The sequence below is a fragment of the Ambystoma mexicanum genome, chromosome 10, assembly GCF_040938575.1.
Source record: "Ambystoma mexicanum isolate Mex_15411 chromosome 10, UKY_AmexF1_1, whole genome shotgun sequence".
NCBI lineage: Eukaryota > Metazoa > Chordata > Amphibia > Caudata > Ambystomatidae > Ambystoma > Ambystoma mexicanum.
Window position 1 is genome coordinate 771,801,933 of NC_090932.1, and position 13,616 is coordinate 771,815,548.

General features: G+C 50.1%; 1 protein-coding gene across 3 annotated transcripts in view; it reads right to left on the reverse strand.

The window, feature by feature from the left end:
• C10H3orf33 (chromosome 10 C3orf33 homolog) overlaps window positions 1-13,616 on the reverse strand; it is a 202,536-nt gene that overhangs the window by 55,144 nt on the left and 133,776 nt on the right. For all 3 annotated transcript variants that reach the window (XM_069618425.1, XM_069618426.1, XM_069618427.1), the window contains exon 3: window positions 8,478-8,631. In XM_069618425.1, coding sequence (XP_069474526.1) covers window positions 8,478-8,631 — 154 coding nt within the window. The remainder of the gene's footprint in view (window positions 1-8,477; window positions 8,632-13,616) is intronic.

Genomic DNA, 13,616 nt, shown 5'->3' on the forward strand with positions numbered 1-13,616 from the left:
TTTGAAAATCGAATGAGCGGTGTGGGCTTTTACATCTTTGCACCTCTTTTGCACGGCATTCTGTGTTCCTTTTGAAAATCGAATTTAGCAGTGTGTGCTTTTACATCTGTGCATCTCTTTTGCACTGCATTCTGTGTCCCTTTTGAAAATCGAATTTAGCTGTGTGTGCTTTTACATCTGCGCACCTCTTTTGCACTGCATGCACCTCTTTTGCACTGCATTCTGTGTTCCTTTTGAAAATCTAATCTTGCACCCCTCATTTTGCATTGTATTTTTGTGCCCCTCCTGTTAATTACTAGGCCACCTGGTGAGTTTGAGTCCGGGTGGTGCAGTGCAGCCACCCCTCTTTCATTCATCTATCCTCTGCCACCCTGATGGCGCTCACCATCTCTCATATCTTCTCTAACTGCTACACTATCACCTATTTTCCCTCTCTCACGAAGTCTGTAAGGAAAAAGCACAAAAAAGACATCCTCAGTGCAAACCCTGGCCTACCCATCGCAAAAACAAAGAGGTGATGGCTGGAAGGTTTAGAATTAATCTTAGCCACTGGCAATGCTCTGGGCAACCCTCCAGACCACCGTTCTTCGCCTGCCAAGCCATTACAGAAGGGAAAGACCATATGCAAATCAGGCTTGGCCCCACCCCAAAAGGGGCAGTCCAGCCCGAACTGCTAGGCCACATCCCCTCTGCACGAGACCACAAGCATCCCCAAACATGTTTCGCCCTTGTTGAGGCTCATCAGTGAGGAGTAGCTTGGGTCTCTAGGCCCAGCAGGCACGGGACCCACGTCTGGGCATACCCGTCCCACTCGGGGTGACATAGCAAAAACAAAGAGGTGATGGCTGGAAGGTTTAGAATTAATCTTAGCCACTGGCAATGCTCTGGGCAACCCTCCAGACCACCGTTCTTCGCCTGCCAAGCCATTACAGAAGGGAAAGACCATATGCAAATCAGGCTTGGCCCCACCCCAAAAGGGGCAGTCCAGCCCGAACTGCTAGGCCACATCCCCTCTGCACGAGACCACAAGCATCCCCAAACATGTTTCGCCCTTGTTGAGGCTCATCAGTGAGGAGTAGCTTGGGTCTCTAGGCCCAGCAGGCACGGGACCCACGTCTGGGCATACCCGTCCCACTCGGGGTGACATAGCAAAAACAAAGAGGTGATGGCTGGAAGGTTTAGAATTAATCTTAGCCACTGGCAATGCTCTGGGCAACCCTCCAGACCACCGTTCTTCGCCTGCCAAGCCATTACAGAAGGGAAAGACCATATGCAAATCAGGCTTGGCCCCACCCCAAAAGGGGCAGTCCAGCCCGAACTGCTAGGCCACATCCCCTCTGCACGAGACCACAAGCATCCCCAAACATGTTTCGCCCTTGTTGAGGCTCATCAGTGAGGAGTAGCTTGGGTCTCTAGGCCCAGCAGGCCCGGGACCCACGTCTGGGCATACCCGTCCCACTCGGGGTGACATAGCAAAAACAAAGAGGTGATGGCTGGAAGGTTTAGAATTAATCTTAGCCACTGGCAATGCTCTGGGCAACCCTCCAGACCACCGTTCTTCGCCTGCCAAGCCATTACAGAAGGGAAAGACCATATGCAAATCAGGCTTGGCCCCACCCCAAAAGGGGCAGTCCAGCCCGAACTGCTAGGCCACATCCCCTCTGCACGAGACCACAAGCATCCCCAAACATGTTTCGCCCTTGTTGAGGCTCATCAGTGAGGAGTAGCTTGGGTCTCTAGGCCCAGCAGGCAAGGGACCCACGTCTGGGCATACCCGTCCCACTCGGGGTGACATAGCAAAAACAAAGAGGTGATGGCTGGAAGGTTTAGAATTAATCTTAGCCACTGGCAATGCTCTGGGCAACCCTCCAGACCACCGTTCTTCGCCTGCCAAGCCATTACAGAAGGGAAAGACCATATGCAAATCAGGCTTGGCCCCACCCCAAAAGGGGCAGTCCAGCCCGAACTGCTAGGCCACATCCCCTCTGCACGAGACCACAAGCATCCCCAAACATGTTTCGCCCTTGTTGAGGCTCATCAGTGAGGAGTAGCTTGGGTCTCTAGGCCCAGCAGGCACGGGACCCACGTCTGGGCATACCCGTCCCACTCGGGGTGACATAGCAAAAACAAAGAGGTGATGGCTGGAAGGTTTAGAATTAATCTTAGCCACTGGCAATGCTCTGGGCAACCCTCCAGACCACCGTTCTTCGCCTGCCAAGCCATTACAGAAGGGAAAGACCATATGCAAATCAGGCTTGGCCCCACCCCAAAAGGGGCAGTCCAGCCCGAACTGCTAGGCCACATCCCCTCTGCACGAGACCACAAGCATCCCCAAACATGTTTCGCCCTTGTTGAGGCTCATCAGTGAGGAGTAGCTTGGGTCTCTAGGCCCAGCAGGCACGGGACCCACGTCTGGGCATACCCGTCCCACTCGGGGTGACATAGCAAAAACAAAGAGGTGATGGCTGGAAGGTTTAGAATTAATCTTAGCCACTGGCAATGCTCTGGGCAACCCTCCAGACCACCGTTCTTCGCCTGCCAAGCCATTACAGAAGGGAAAGACCATATGCAAATCAGGCTTGGCCCCACCCCAAAAGGGGCAGTCCAGCCCGAACTGCTAGGCCACATCCCCTCTGCACGAGACCACAAGCATCCCCAAACATGTTTCGCCCTTGTTGAGGCTCATCAGTGAGGAGTAGCTTGGGTCTCTAGGCCCAGCAGGCACGGGACCCACGTCTGGGCATACCCGTCCCACTCGGGGTGACATAGCAAAAACAAAGAGGTGATGGCTGGAAGATTTAGAATTAATCTTAGCCACTGGCAATGCTCTGGGCAACCCTCCAGACCACCGTTCTTCGCCTGCCAAGCCATTACAGAAGGGAAAGACCATATGCAAATCAGGCTTGGCCCCACCCCAAAAGGGGCAGTCCAGCCCGAACTGCTAGGCCACATCCCCTCTGCACGAGACCACAAGCATCCCCAAACATGTTTCGCCCTTGTTGAGGCTCATCAGTGAGGAGTAGCTTGGGTCTCTAGGCCCAGCAGGCACGGGACCCACGTCTGGGCATACCCGTCCCACTCGGGGTGACATAGCAAAAACAAAGAGGTGATGGCTGGAAGGTTTAGAATTAATCTTAGCCACTGGCAATGCTCTGGGCAACCCTCCAGACCACCGTTCTTCGCCTGCCAAGCCATTACAGAAGGGAAAGACCATATGCAAATCAGGCTTGGCCCCACCCCAAAAGGGGCAGTCCAGCCCGAACTGCTAGGCCACATCCCCTCTGCACGAGACCACAAGCATCCCCAAACATGTTTCGCCCTTGTTGAGGCTCATCAGTGAGGAGTAGCTTGGGTCTCTAGGCCCAGCAGGCACGGGACCCACGTCTGGGCATACCCGTCCCACTCGGGGTGACATAGCAAAAACAAAGAGGTGATGGCTGGAAGGTTTAGAATTAATCTTAGCCACTGGCAATGCTCTGGGCAACCCTCCAGACCACCGTTCTTCGCCTGCCAAGCCATTACAGAAGGGAAAGACCATATGCAAATCAGGCTTGGCCCCACCCCAAAAGGGGCAGTCCAGCCCGAACTGCTAGGCCACATCCCCTCTGCACGAGACCACAAGCATCCCCAAACATGTTTCGCCCTTGTTGAGGCTCATCAGTGAGGAGTAGCTTGGGTCTCTAGGCCCAGCAGGCACGGGACCCACGTCTGGGCATACCCGTCCCACTCGGGGTGACATAGCAAAAACAAAGAGGTGATGGCTGGAAGGTTTAGAATTAATCTTAGCCACTGGCAATGCTCTGGGCAACCCTCCAGACCACCGTTCTTCGCCTGCCAAGCCATTACAGAAGGGAAAGACCATATGCAAATCAGGCTTGGCCCCACCCCAAAAGGGGCAGTCCAGCCCGAACTGCTAGGCCACATCCCCTCTGCACGAGACCACAAGCATCCCCAAACATGTTTCGCCCTTGTTGAGGCTCATCAGTGAGGAGTAGCTTGGGTCTCTAGGCCCAGCAGGCACGGGACCCACGTCTGGGCATACCCGTCCCACTCGGGGTGACATAGCAAAAACAAAGAGGTGATGGCTGGAAGGTTTAGAATTAATCTTAGCCACTGGCAATGCTCTGGGCAACCCTCCAGACCACCGTTCTTCGCCTGCCAAGCCATTACAGAAGGGAAAGACCATATGCAAATCAGGCTTGGCCCCACCCCAAAAGGGGCAGTCCAGCCCGAACTGCTAGGCCACATCCCCTCTGCACGAGACCACAAGCATCCCCAAACATGTTTCGCCCTTGTTGAGGCTCATCAGTGAGGAGTAGCTTGGGTCTCTAGGCCCAGCAGGCACGGGACCCACGTCTGGGCATACCCGTCCCACTCGGGGTGACATAGCAAAAACAAAGAGGTGATGGCTGGAAGGTTTAGAATTAATCTTAGCCACTGGCAATGCTCTGGGCAACCCTCCAGACCACCGTTCTTCGCCTGCCAAGCCATTACAGAAGGGAAAGACCATATGCAAATCAGGCTTGGCCCCACCCCAAAAGGGGCAGTCCAGCCCGAACTGCTAGGCCACATCCCCTCTGCACGAGACCACAAGCATCCCCAAACATGTTTCGCCCTTGTTGAGGCTCATCAGTGAGGAGTAGCTTGGGTCTCTAGGCCCAGCAGGGCACCTATGTCAGCGCAACTTCCAGACAGGTCTTCACCAATATCCTCTTCTCTGTCCCCTCCCCAGGTCTATGGACTCCTCATCTCATCTCTACTCTCTCCGCTTTCCCATCATCTTACATTAATGGTGGCACCAAGTGGGAAGTCCTCTTGGCAGGCTTCTTATCATCACACTGCATCATTAATGTCTACCACACTGGCACTATTTTGGTTCATGGTCCTCAACCCACCCTCCTTTTCTTTGATCAGCGCCTGCCATCCATCATCAACGTCCTTCCTTCACCTGCCTCTCCCCCATCTGCTATCTCTGTCCTTCCCCCTTCGAATGGTGTACCACGCCTCTGTACTCCTCCTCGGAAACCTTCAAAGGCGTAGACCTCCTTCACCTGGCTACTCTTAATGCCCTTTCAGCCAAGAAACACTTTGCCGACAACTGCCTCCTTCTTGAAGACACTGACCTCGACATTCTCGCTCTTACCAAGACTTGGTTCAATGCCAGCTCAGTCAGTGCTTTTGACTCCCTTCTTCCTCGTGGCTTCAAGATTGTTTCCAAGCCACAACCCCACTGTGCTAGCGGAGGGGTTGTCTTAATCTTCCCAGAGTGGGTCCCATCCTCCCTCATACCCAACCATCACTACTCTTCCTTTGAGAGCCTGGTCTGCAAGTTGGTCAACTCTCCCACCTCCTCTCTGATCATTGTCACTGTATACAGGCCCCCCGGCACTACCACCCTGTTACTCTCTGATTTATGTTCCTCTCTCCTCTCAACCACTGCCAACCTCCTCCTACTGGGCGACTTCAACATCCAATTGGACTCACCTGGCACAACGGCCACTCTCTTCCGTGACCTCTGCCCTTCTCTATTCCTCTCCATTCTCCCCTCGGCTGAAGCCACTCGGCTGGACACACTCTGGACGCCATCATAGACTCTGACCCCCCCAATCTCCTTCTGGTCACACCACTCTCTTGATCTGACCACTCGCTCCTCTCTTCTCACCTGGCTCCCCTTGGCCCAGACTGCACCTCCAGCCCTGCCAACCTTGTTTTATCAAACAGATGTTCGTGAACGAGTGTCAGCTGCTGCCTTCGCATCAACCTTCGCCACCCCTCCACCCACGACTCTACCACTGACTCTGCTCTCAGCAACCTCCACCTGGCCATAACAAACACTCTGGATATCCTTGCCCCAGTCATTCGGATCCACCTGAAACCTGCCTCTAAGCGTACCACCTGGTATGACTCCGAACTTGCAACCCGGAAACGCAAGTGCAGAGCTATGGAAAGGAAGTGGTAAACCTCAGGCAAACCCTCTGACAAATTAGCTTGCAGCCTGCTCTAGAGGCAATACAGACCCTCCATCCGTGCCAAGAAAAGGGCCCACATTCAGGCTCGGGTATCGGGTGCTTCCAACAACACGGCTGAACTCTTTAAAATCTGCAGGGAACTAGCCAAACCTTCTGCAGTGTCCTCCTCTCTTCTTCCTTCCCAGGCCCTGTGTAATGCACTGGCCGCACACTTCGCCACACAAACTCTGGACATCCTGAGCACCCTTGCTTCCCAATCCCCGGACCTCTCTCCACCCCCTGCCTCCTATGATCTCTCAACCTCCTTCCTCCTCACTCCCCTCCTTCTCCCCTGTCACACCTCATGAGGTTACCAGAGTTGTCCACTCTATGAAAGTGCTCCTCCAGAACCATCAAAGACAACATTGGCTCTCTTGCAACCGCTCTTGCTGATTTCTGTAACCATTCTTTTGCTACTGGATCCTTCTCCTCTTCCCTCAAGCACTCCCTTGTGTGCCCCTCCTGAAAAAACCTTTAGCAGATCCTTTTAACATGTCCAGATAACTACCACCCCATTTCTCCCTTCCTTGGGAAACTCCTGGAAAAGCTGGCCTTCCCCCAACTTACGTCACACACTGAACTTGTTGGCGGTCTCCACAACCATCAATCTGGAATACATACATCCAGAGGCACGGAAACAGCTCTTCCGAACACCCGTGAAGAACTGCTTGCATCCCTTGACTCCAACTCTCCAGCTGTCCTAATTCTACTTGATCTCTTCTATGCCTTTGACACAGTCAGCCACTCTAACCTCATAAACGACTCCACAACCTCGAAGTGGCCACTGGGCTGGCTGACCTCTTTCCTATCTGATCGACCGTCCCATGTTATTCTAGGCACCTTCTCCTCACCAATCTCCTTCTCCACCTGTGGTGTCTCCCAGGGCTCCAACCTCTCCCCCTGGCTATTTAACACTTAACTTGCTCCGCTGGCAAACATCATTTCCTCCTTCTCCCCCAATTTCCAGGCCTACGCAGATGGCACTTAACTCTTCTTCAAACCTCCTGCTGACTCTCTTGCCTTTTCCATCAGCCCAGACTGCCTATCTGCCATCCAGTACTGGTGCACTTCCTATGATCTCAGCCTTAATGCCAGCAAAGCTGAGACTTTTCCTATTGGGACCCCTGCTCCCTCCTTATTCCCCTCACTCTGGCCATCCTCCATGGGCTCTCCCCCTTCTCTTTCATCTAAAGCCAGAAACCTTGGAGTCGTCTTCAACTCCTCTATATCCTTCCTCCCTCACATCCAGGACATTGCCAAGAAGTACAACTTTCAACTCTTCCTTCTCAAAGGAATTCTCCCTTTTCTCACTTTCTCCCAGATGCTCAATGTCACCAGAGCTCTGGTTCGTTCTAGGCTTGACTACTGCAACAGCCTTCTCCTGAATCTACCTTCTTCCTGTCTTTGACCATTCCAGATAATCCAGAATAGTGCAGCAAGACTTATCCTTTGCCTCAAGCCCAGTGACCACATCTCTCCTGCCCTAAAAACTCTCCACTGGCTCCCGGTTGCTGCACGGATTAAATTCAAATCCCTCTGCATCATCCACAAGAGTATCTGGGGCTGGGGACCACGGTATCTGCAACTTGAGATTACTAAATATTGTCCCTCCAGACCTCTACGCTCCTCCGGAACCAACTCTCTTTGTGTGAAGCATTTCGCTAAACAGAGGGCCAGAGGCCATTCTCTTGCTTCTGCTGGTTCCCTCTTGTGGAACACCCTCCCCCTTCCTCTTCATCTTGAGCCGGACCTTCTCAAATTCTGGAAGCTCCTCAAGACTTTCCTTTTCACTTCCTCCTTCCTTTCCTCCCTCATCTGCTAACCTCACAGTCACTTTGATTGGTGACCAAGGCCCTTATGTGTCCTCGGGGCCCTGGCCTCCCACAACCAATCACCTCAGCTTCTGCTCACACAAAGCACTTGCCTCAGCACCCACTGGCCTACACCATTGTAGGCCTGCACTTATTTCAGCTCTATGCTCCCTTGCACTTACTTTATTCGTCACTTCTGCTGTTCACCCATGAGCACGGACACTCGAGCACTTACCCCGACTCCTTCTTCCCCGCTTCTCTCTCTGCACTTGCACGTTCTCAATACTCACAAGGCATAGTAAGTTTGCATCTTTTAACTTGTGTATACATTGCTTTTTCAATCCCATGTTCCCTCCCTGTTGCCATGTGGGTGCTTTGAAACACATTTACTTGTATAAGCGCCAAACAAATGAACAATAAATACATAAATACATAAATACTCTATGCTGACACAGTCGTTTACTCAAATTCTTTCTTTCCTATATTGTTCAGTTTTTATGTTGATTTAGTATTTTCTACTTTTAGAGCCAATTCTGTTATTTTTAATTGATAATGTCTACTCATTTTGTAGTTAGATTTGCAAAACATCTGCAGTTGTACGGAGAGTGTCAGTAGTCTGCATGATACAAATGTTAAAATAAAAGATATATGTACTTACATCTCTTTTGCCAAGATGAAAAAAAAGGAAGCGTAATGGGAACATGTTCAACTTCCAATCCTTTTTCAGTTATTTGGAGCAAGCGCCCTCGAAGTTTAACATTCTTTTCTATAAACTCAACTGGAATATCTAGCGCCTTTGTGAATTTAGATGTCTGTCAAAGAAACAAAAACAGCCAGCACATTAGACAAGATAGACTATTGTGAATGCTAGCCAAAGCCACTTTCAGATACACCTGTGAATACTAGCTTGAGTCCCATCTAGACAGGATTGCGAATACTAGCCAAAGCCACATTCAAATAGAACTGTGAATACTAGCCAAAGCCACATTCAGATAGAACTGTGAATATTAGCCAATGCCACATTCAGATGGAACCGTGAATACTAGCCAATGCTGCATTCAGATAGAAGAACAAGTTACTTAACCCTGGTAACGTTCTTTCGACTGGATGTTCCTCCCACGTATTCCTTATTTTTTGATATTTCCAATATCCAGCTTTGCTGCTTCTGAAAAAAAATGTCAGCAAGGGGCACTGTGCATAAATGCCTGTCGACTCGATGTCCCTCGGAGGCCTCCGTCACGATGTCAATCTCACCGAAGGTTTATGTAGCACGCCCAGCGCCCTTTGGCTTCAGTTCTGTTTTTACGAGTGAAGGATTTATCTTTTACCTGACGGTTACTCCTCCTGAGAAAGCGCAGACTGTAATCGCAAGGGAAATTCTACTGGAGGGTAGGTTGGGAGGGGCGATAAGGAATACATGGGAGGAACATCCAGTCGAAAAACGTTACCAGGGGTAAGTAACTTGCTCTTCAAATGGATTCTATCCTCCCACGTATTCCTTATCTTTTGATACACTCCAGAAGCAGTTTTACTGGAGGAGGGAGTCAGAATTTTATATGACAATTTAATAGTTTTCATTGTTGTGTGTGCACGGAATGCAACACTGCTTTGCCAAATACAGTTTCCTGACCTGCGGAAGAGTCTAAACTATAATGTTTAGTGAAGGTGTGTACAGACAACCATGTGGCAGCCGCACAGATTTCCTTTATTGGTACTCCCCTCTGTAAAGCAGAGGAAGTTGCCATGTCTCTAGTTAAATGAGCCCGTAGGCCTTCTGGAGGATCTTTTCCCGCCAGTCTGTAGCATTCTGATATTGCCAATACAATCCATCTGGATAATGTCTGTTTGGTGATAGCCATACCCAATTTGTGGCCTGAATAGCCCACAACTAATTGGTCATCCTGTCTTAACTTTGTCATTCTAGATATATAAAAGCTCAGTGCACGTTTAGGGTCAAGCCTGTGAAGCCCCTGCTCTTCCTTCCCAGGGTGAGGAGGAGGGTAAAATTATGGTAAAGTTATCTTTTGTGCGAGATGAAACTCAGAGACAATTTTGGGTAGAAAAGTGGGTTTTACCTTCAGCACCCCCTTATCTTTACAAATTACAGTGTAAGGAGGCTTGCTGAATAAAGCCTGAAGCTCACTCACCCTTCGGGCAGATGTAATAGCTACTAGAAAGATAGTTTTTAGGGTTAGCAGCTTCAAAGGACAGGAGCGTAAAGGCTCGAAAGGAGCACGCATCATAAACTTCAATACCAAGTTAAGATCCCAGACTGGGACTTGAAAAGGGATTGTAGGGAAACATTTGTCAGTCCCTTTAAAATGGTATTATTACAGGTATCTTAAAGTAAGAAACGTCTTCTGAAGTGACCTTAAAAATAGAAAGCGCCGCCAGATAGCCCTCGATGGCTCCAATCTGGACCCCCAGATTAGCTAGATGTAAGAAAAAGGATAACACCATCAGTGTATTACATGTAAATGGGTCAGCATTCTTATATCTACACCAGCTGCAGAACTTATTCCAATGACAGCGGTACAAAGATTTAGTTGCTGGCTTTCTGGCCTAAACCAAAATCTCCATTACGTCGTCCGGGATGTCCCAATACTTGTATCTCAGCCTCTCAGAAACAATGCGTGAAGGTTGAGCTTCTTGATATCCGGATGGAGAACTCGACCCTCCTCTTGCAAGAGAAGACCCTCTCTTTTGTGGAAGTCGTATTGGAGGGCAGATGGACATGTCCAGAAGGTCAGAGTACCACGTCCTCCTGCCCAATCTGGAGCAACTAGGATCATGGATTTCCTGAAATTTCCCAACCTCCTGATTATGTGAGGAATGATGGGGACTGGAGGAAACGCGTACAGGAGTGGGAACTCCCAGTCCACCACGAACATGTCTCCTAGAGCTCCACTTGGGGGAAATTCCCTTGAGCAGTAAAGCTTGCACTTCCGGTTGGCACCGGTCGCGAACAGATCCACTTGAGGGGTTCCCCAAAGGGTGAAGATCTCTTGGAGGAATTCCTGAGCTAGTTTCCACTCGTGGGAGACTGCGCTCTGCCTGCTCATGAGTGTCTGCCATTGTGTTGTGCTCTCCGGCTAGGTGAACTGCTGACAGAGAGATTCCCTCTTGTATTGCCCAGAACCAGAGCTGCATTGCCTCTCTGCACAGTGGTAGTGACCCTACAACTCCTCTATTGTTGAGGTAGTACATGTCCACTGCGCTGTCTGTCATTATCTTTCCCCGTACAGAGTGCAGAAAGGCCTTCAGCGCTAGTCTGATTGCCCTCAGCTCCAAAAGATTGATATGATATGATAGGTTATTTTTAATGCGCTTAATACTCAGAGGTTCCTAAGCACGGACCCGGGGATCAAACCTGTGTTACTCCATGTCGTCTTGCTTCCAAGGCGAGCACGTTGCCCCTGAGCTATCCTCCCGAGACATGTAGTGTGGACTCCGCTGATTGTCAGATCGTGGTATGGGATCCCCACCCGGTGAGTGAGGCATCCGTCACTACTGTTATCTGCGGTCATGGTTGCCAAAATGGTTCTCTTTTTTCAAAGATGTTCTCCTGAAAGGCCCACCACTGAAGGTTCTGTGAGACTCTGCTCGGAATTTGTAAGATGTCTGACATGCTTCCTGAGAATTGGGACAACTGAGTCCTGAGAGCCCATTGGAGAGATAATCATTCTCAGGCGAGCCTCTGGCACCAGAAAAATGCAGGATGCCACGAGGCCGAGCAACCTCAGAAAATCGAATGGAATTTGGTCTCCATCTGCGAAATTACTTGAGCCCTGACCACTGGTGGCAAGGCTTTTCCCAGGGATGGATCCAGGACTGCCTCAATGAATTGGAGTCTTTGTGATGGTATCATGTGGGACTTCTTGAAGTTGAGGGAGAAGCACAGTCTGTGAAGGGAGAGACAGGTGTAGCTGAGATGTTCCAGGGAACTGGCCCTAATCAGCCAATCGTCTAGGTAGGGGTAAACGTGAACTCCCCCTCTCTTAGGCTCGCTGCCACAAATGCCATCAGTTTGGTGAAAACCTTTGGGGAGGATATCAGCCCTAATGGCAGAACCCGAAACTGATCATGAGAACCGCCAACGGCAAACCTCAGGTACTGGCTGTGCTTGAGATGGATCGGAACATGAAAGTAACCATCCTGAAGGTACAATGATAACATCCAATCCTGAAACTGGAGGGCCTGAAGGATCTGAGAAACGGTTACCATCTCGAACTTGTCCTTCCTCAGGAACTTGTTCAAGTCCCTCTATCCTCCGTCCTTCTTGGGGATTAGATAGTAAGAGGAGTACCAACCCTTGTTCCTCTCCGCTACAGGTACTGGTTCTATAGCACCTTTCTCTAGCAGTGTTAGTATCTCCTGCATAAGGAGCGGATCTGGAACATTGTAAGGGTTGTTCCCCGGTGGATGACTCTCAGGCTTTTTTAGAAAGGGAAGGCAGTAACCTTGGGCAACTGTTTCCAATGCCCATGCATCTGTAGTAATAGCCTGCCATTCTGTCGGATGTTGTGACAGTAGGCCTCCCACAGCAGTCTTGCGAACCAAGTCCTCAGAGAGGCTTTGGGGCAGCTGACTCAGTGGCTGATGGTAAGGTAGCCGCTGCTGTTGCGGTCTTAGTACTTCTTCCCCGTCCACCACGGGAGAATGTTCTCTGGCCTCTTTGAGCTAGCTGTTCTGTGCCCCTTCCAAATGTGGAGTATCGACGAAAGGACCTAGCACCGCATGGTGCACCTGTGGGTCGGTTTGGAGGTTGTCTGATTGCAGCACCAAGTGATTTGGCTGCTGCCTTAGAAGTTTGCAGCTTCTCTAAACTCTCATCAGCCTTGCTTCCAAATAAATGAGTGCCGTCAAAGGGCATGTTGAGAAGTCTGGATTGTACGTCTGGAGCAAATCCTGACTTTCTCAACCAGGGACACAGAGAAAAAACACACAGTGGCTCAACTTCATTTCCAAATTTTAGAGGTAGTACCACGAGCACCAAAGGGCGGAGACCACGCTAAAAGAATTGACCAACGAGAACTCTATTGGATCGACAAGTTAGACAGCATGAGCCCTCATGGAATGAAGAAAGACTTTCATTTAGGAACTTTTCTATAAAAAACTGAAATATCCCTGAGGGTTTAGTATGGGGTTGTATTGCCCCACACAAGCAGTGGCGTAACACAAGATGTGGGGGCCCCCCTGGGAGCCATGCTGAGGGGGCCCCCCCAACTCAGTAACAAATCAAGGGTCGCGCCACACTCTGGGCCAGCCTAGATTATCACACTTGCGCAATACGCACAAACGTGCTGCTGAACGGATATGCCGCACACTGCACTAGGAGAAAGATATACATATGTGTTTTAATATAACATACAGCACACTGTCTGAGAAAAATTGGCTAAAAAGCCAGAGTGTTTCCAATTGTTTTGTAGGATAACACCAATCCAATAGGTGCAAGTCACCAACAGAGCACAGGAACATTAAAGTTTTGCTATTAAAAATGCCATGCCACAATGAAAACATGTCCAACTGGCTGCACAAGGTAGACCAGTGTCGACATGTAATAACAATATAGTAAAGCTTGCCAGGCCACATTTAGACATATCTAGACTGGTTGCACCAAAATGGCAGTCGAAGCAATAACACTCATCAAGAATAGTACACACATTCAAGCCTGTGTCTCTGTGGCCTCTAACAACACGGCCAAACTCTTTAAAATTTGAAAAGAACTGGTCAGTCCTGTTGAGGTCTTTACATCTCCTGTTCCCTTCCAGGCCCTCTGTATGGCTCTGTCATCTCA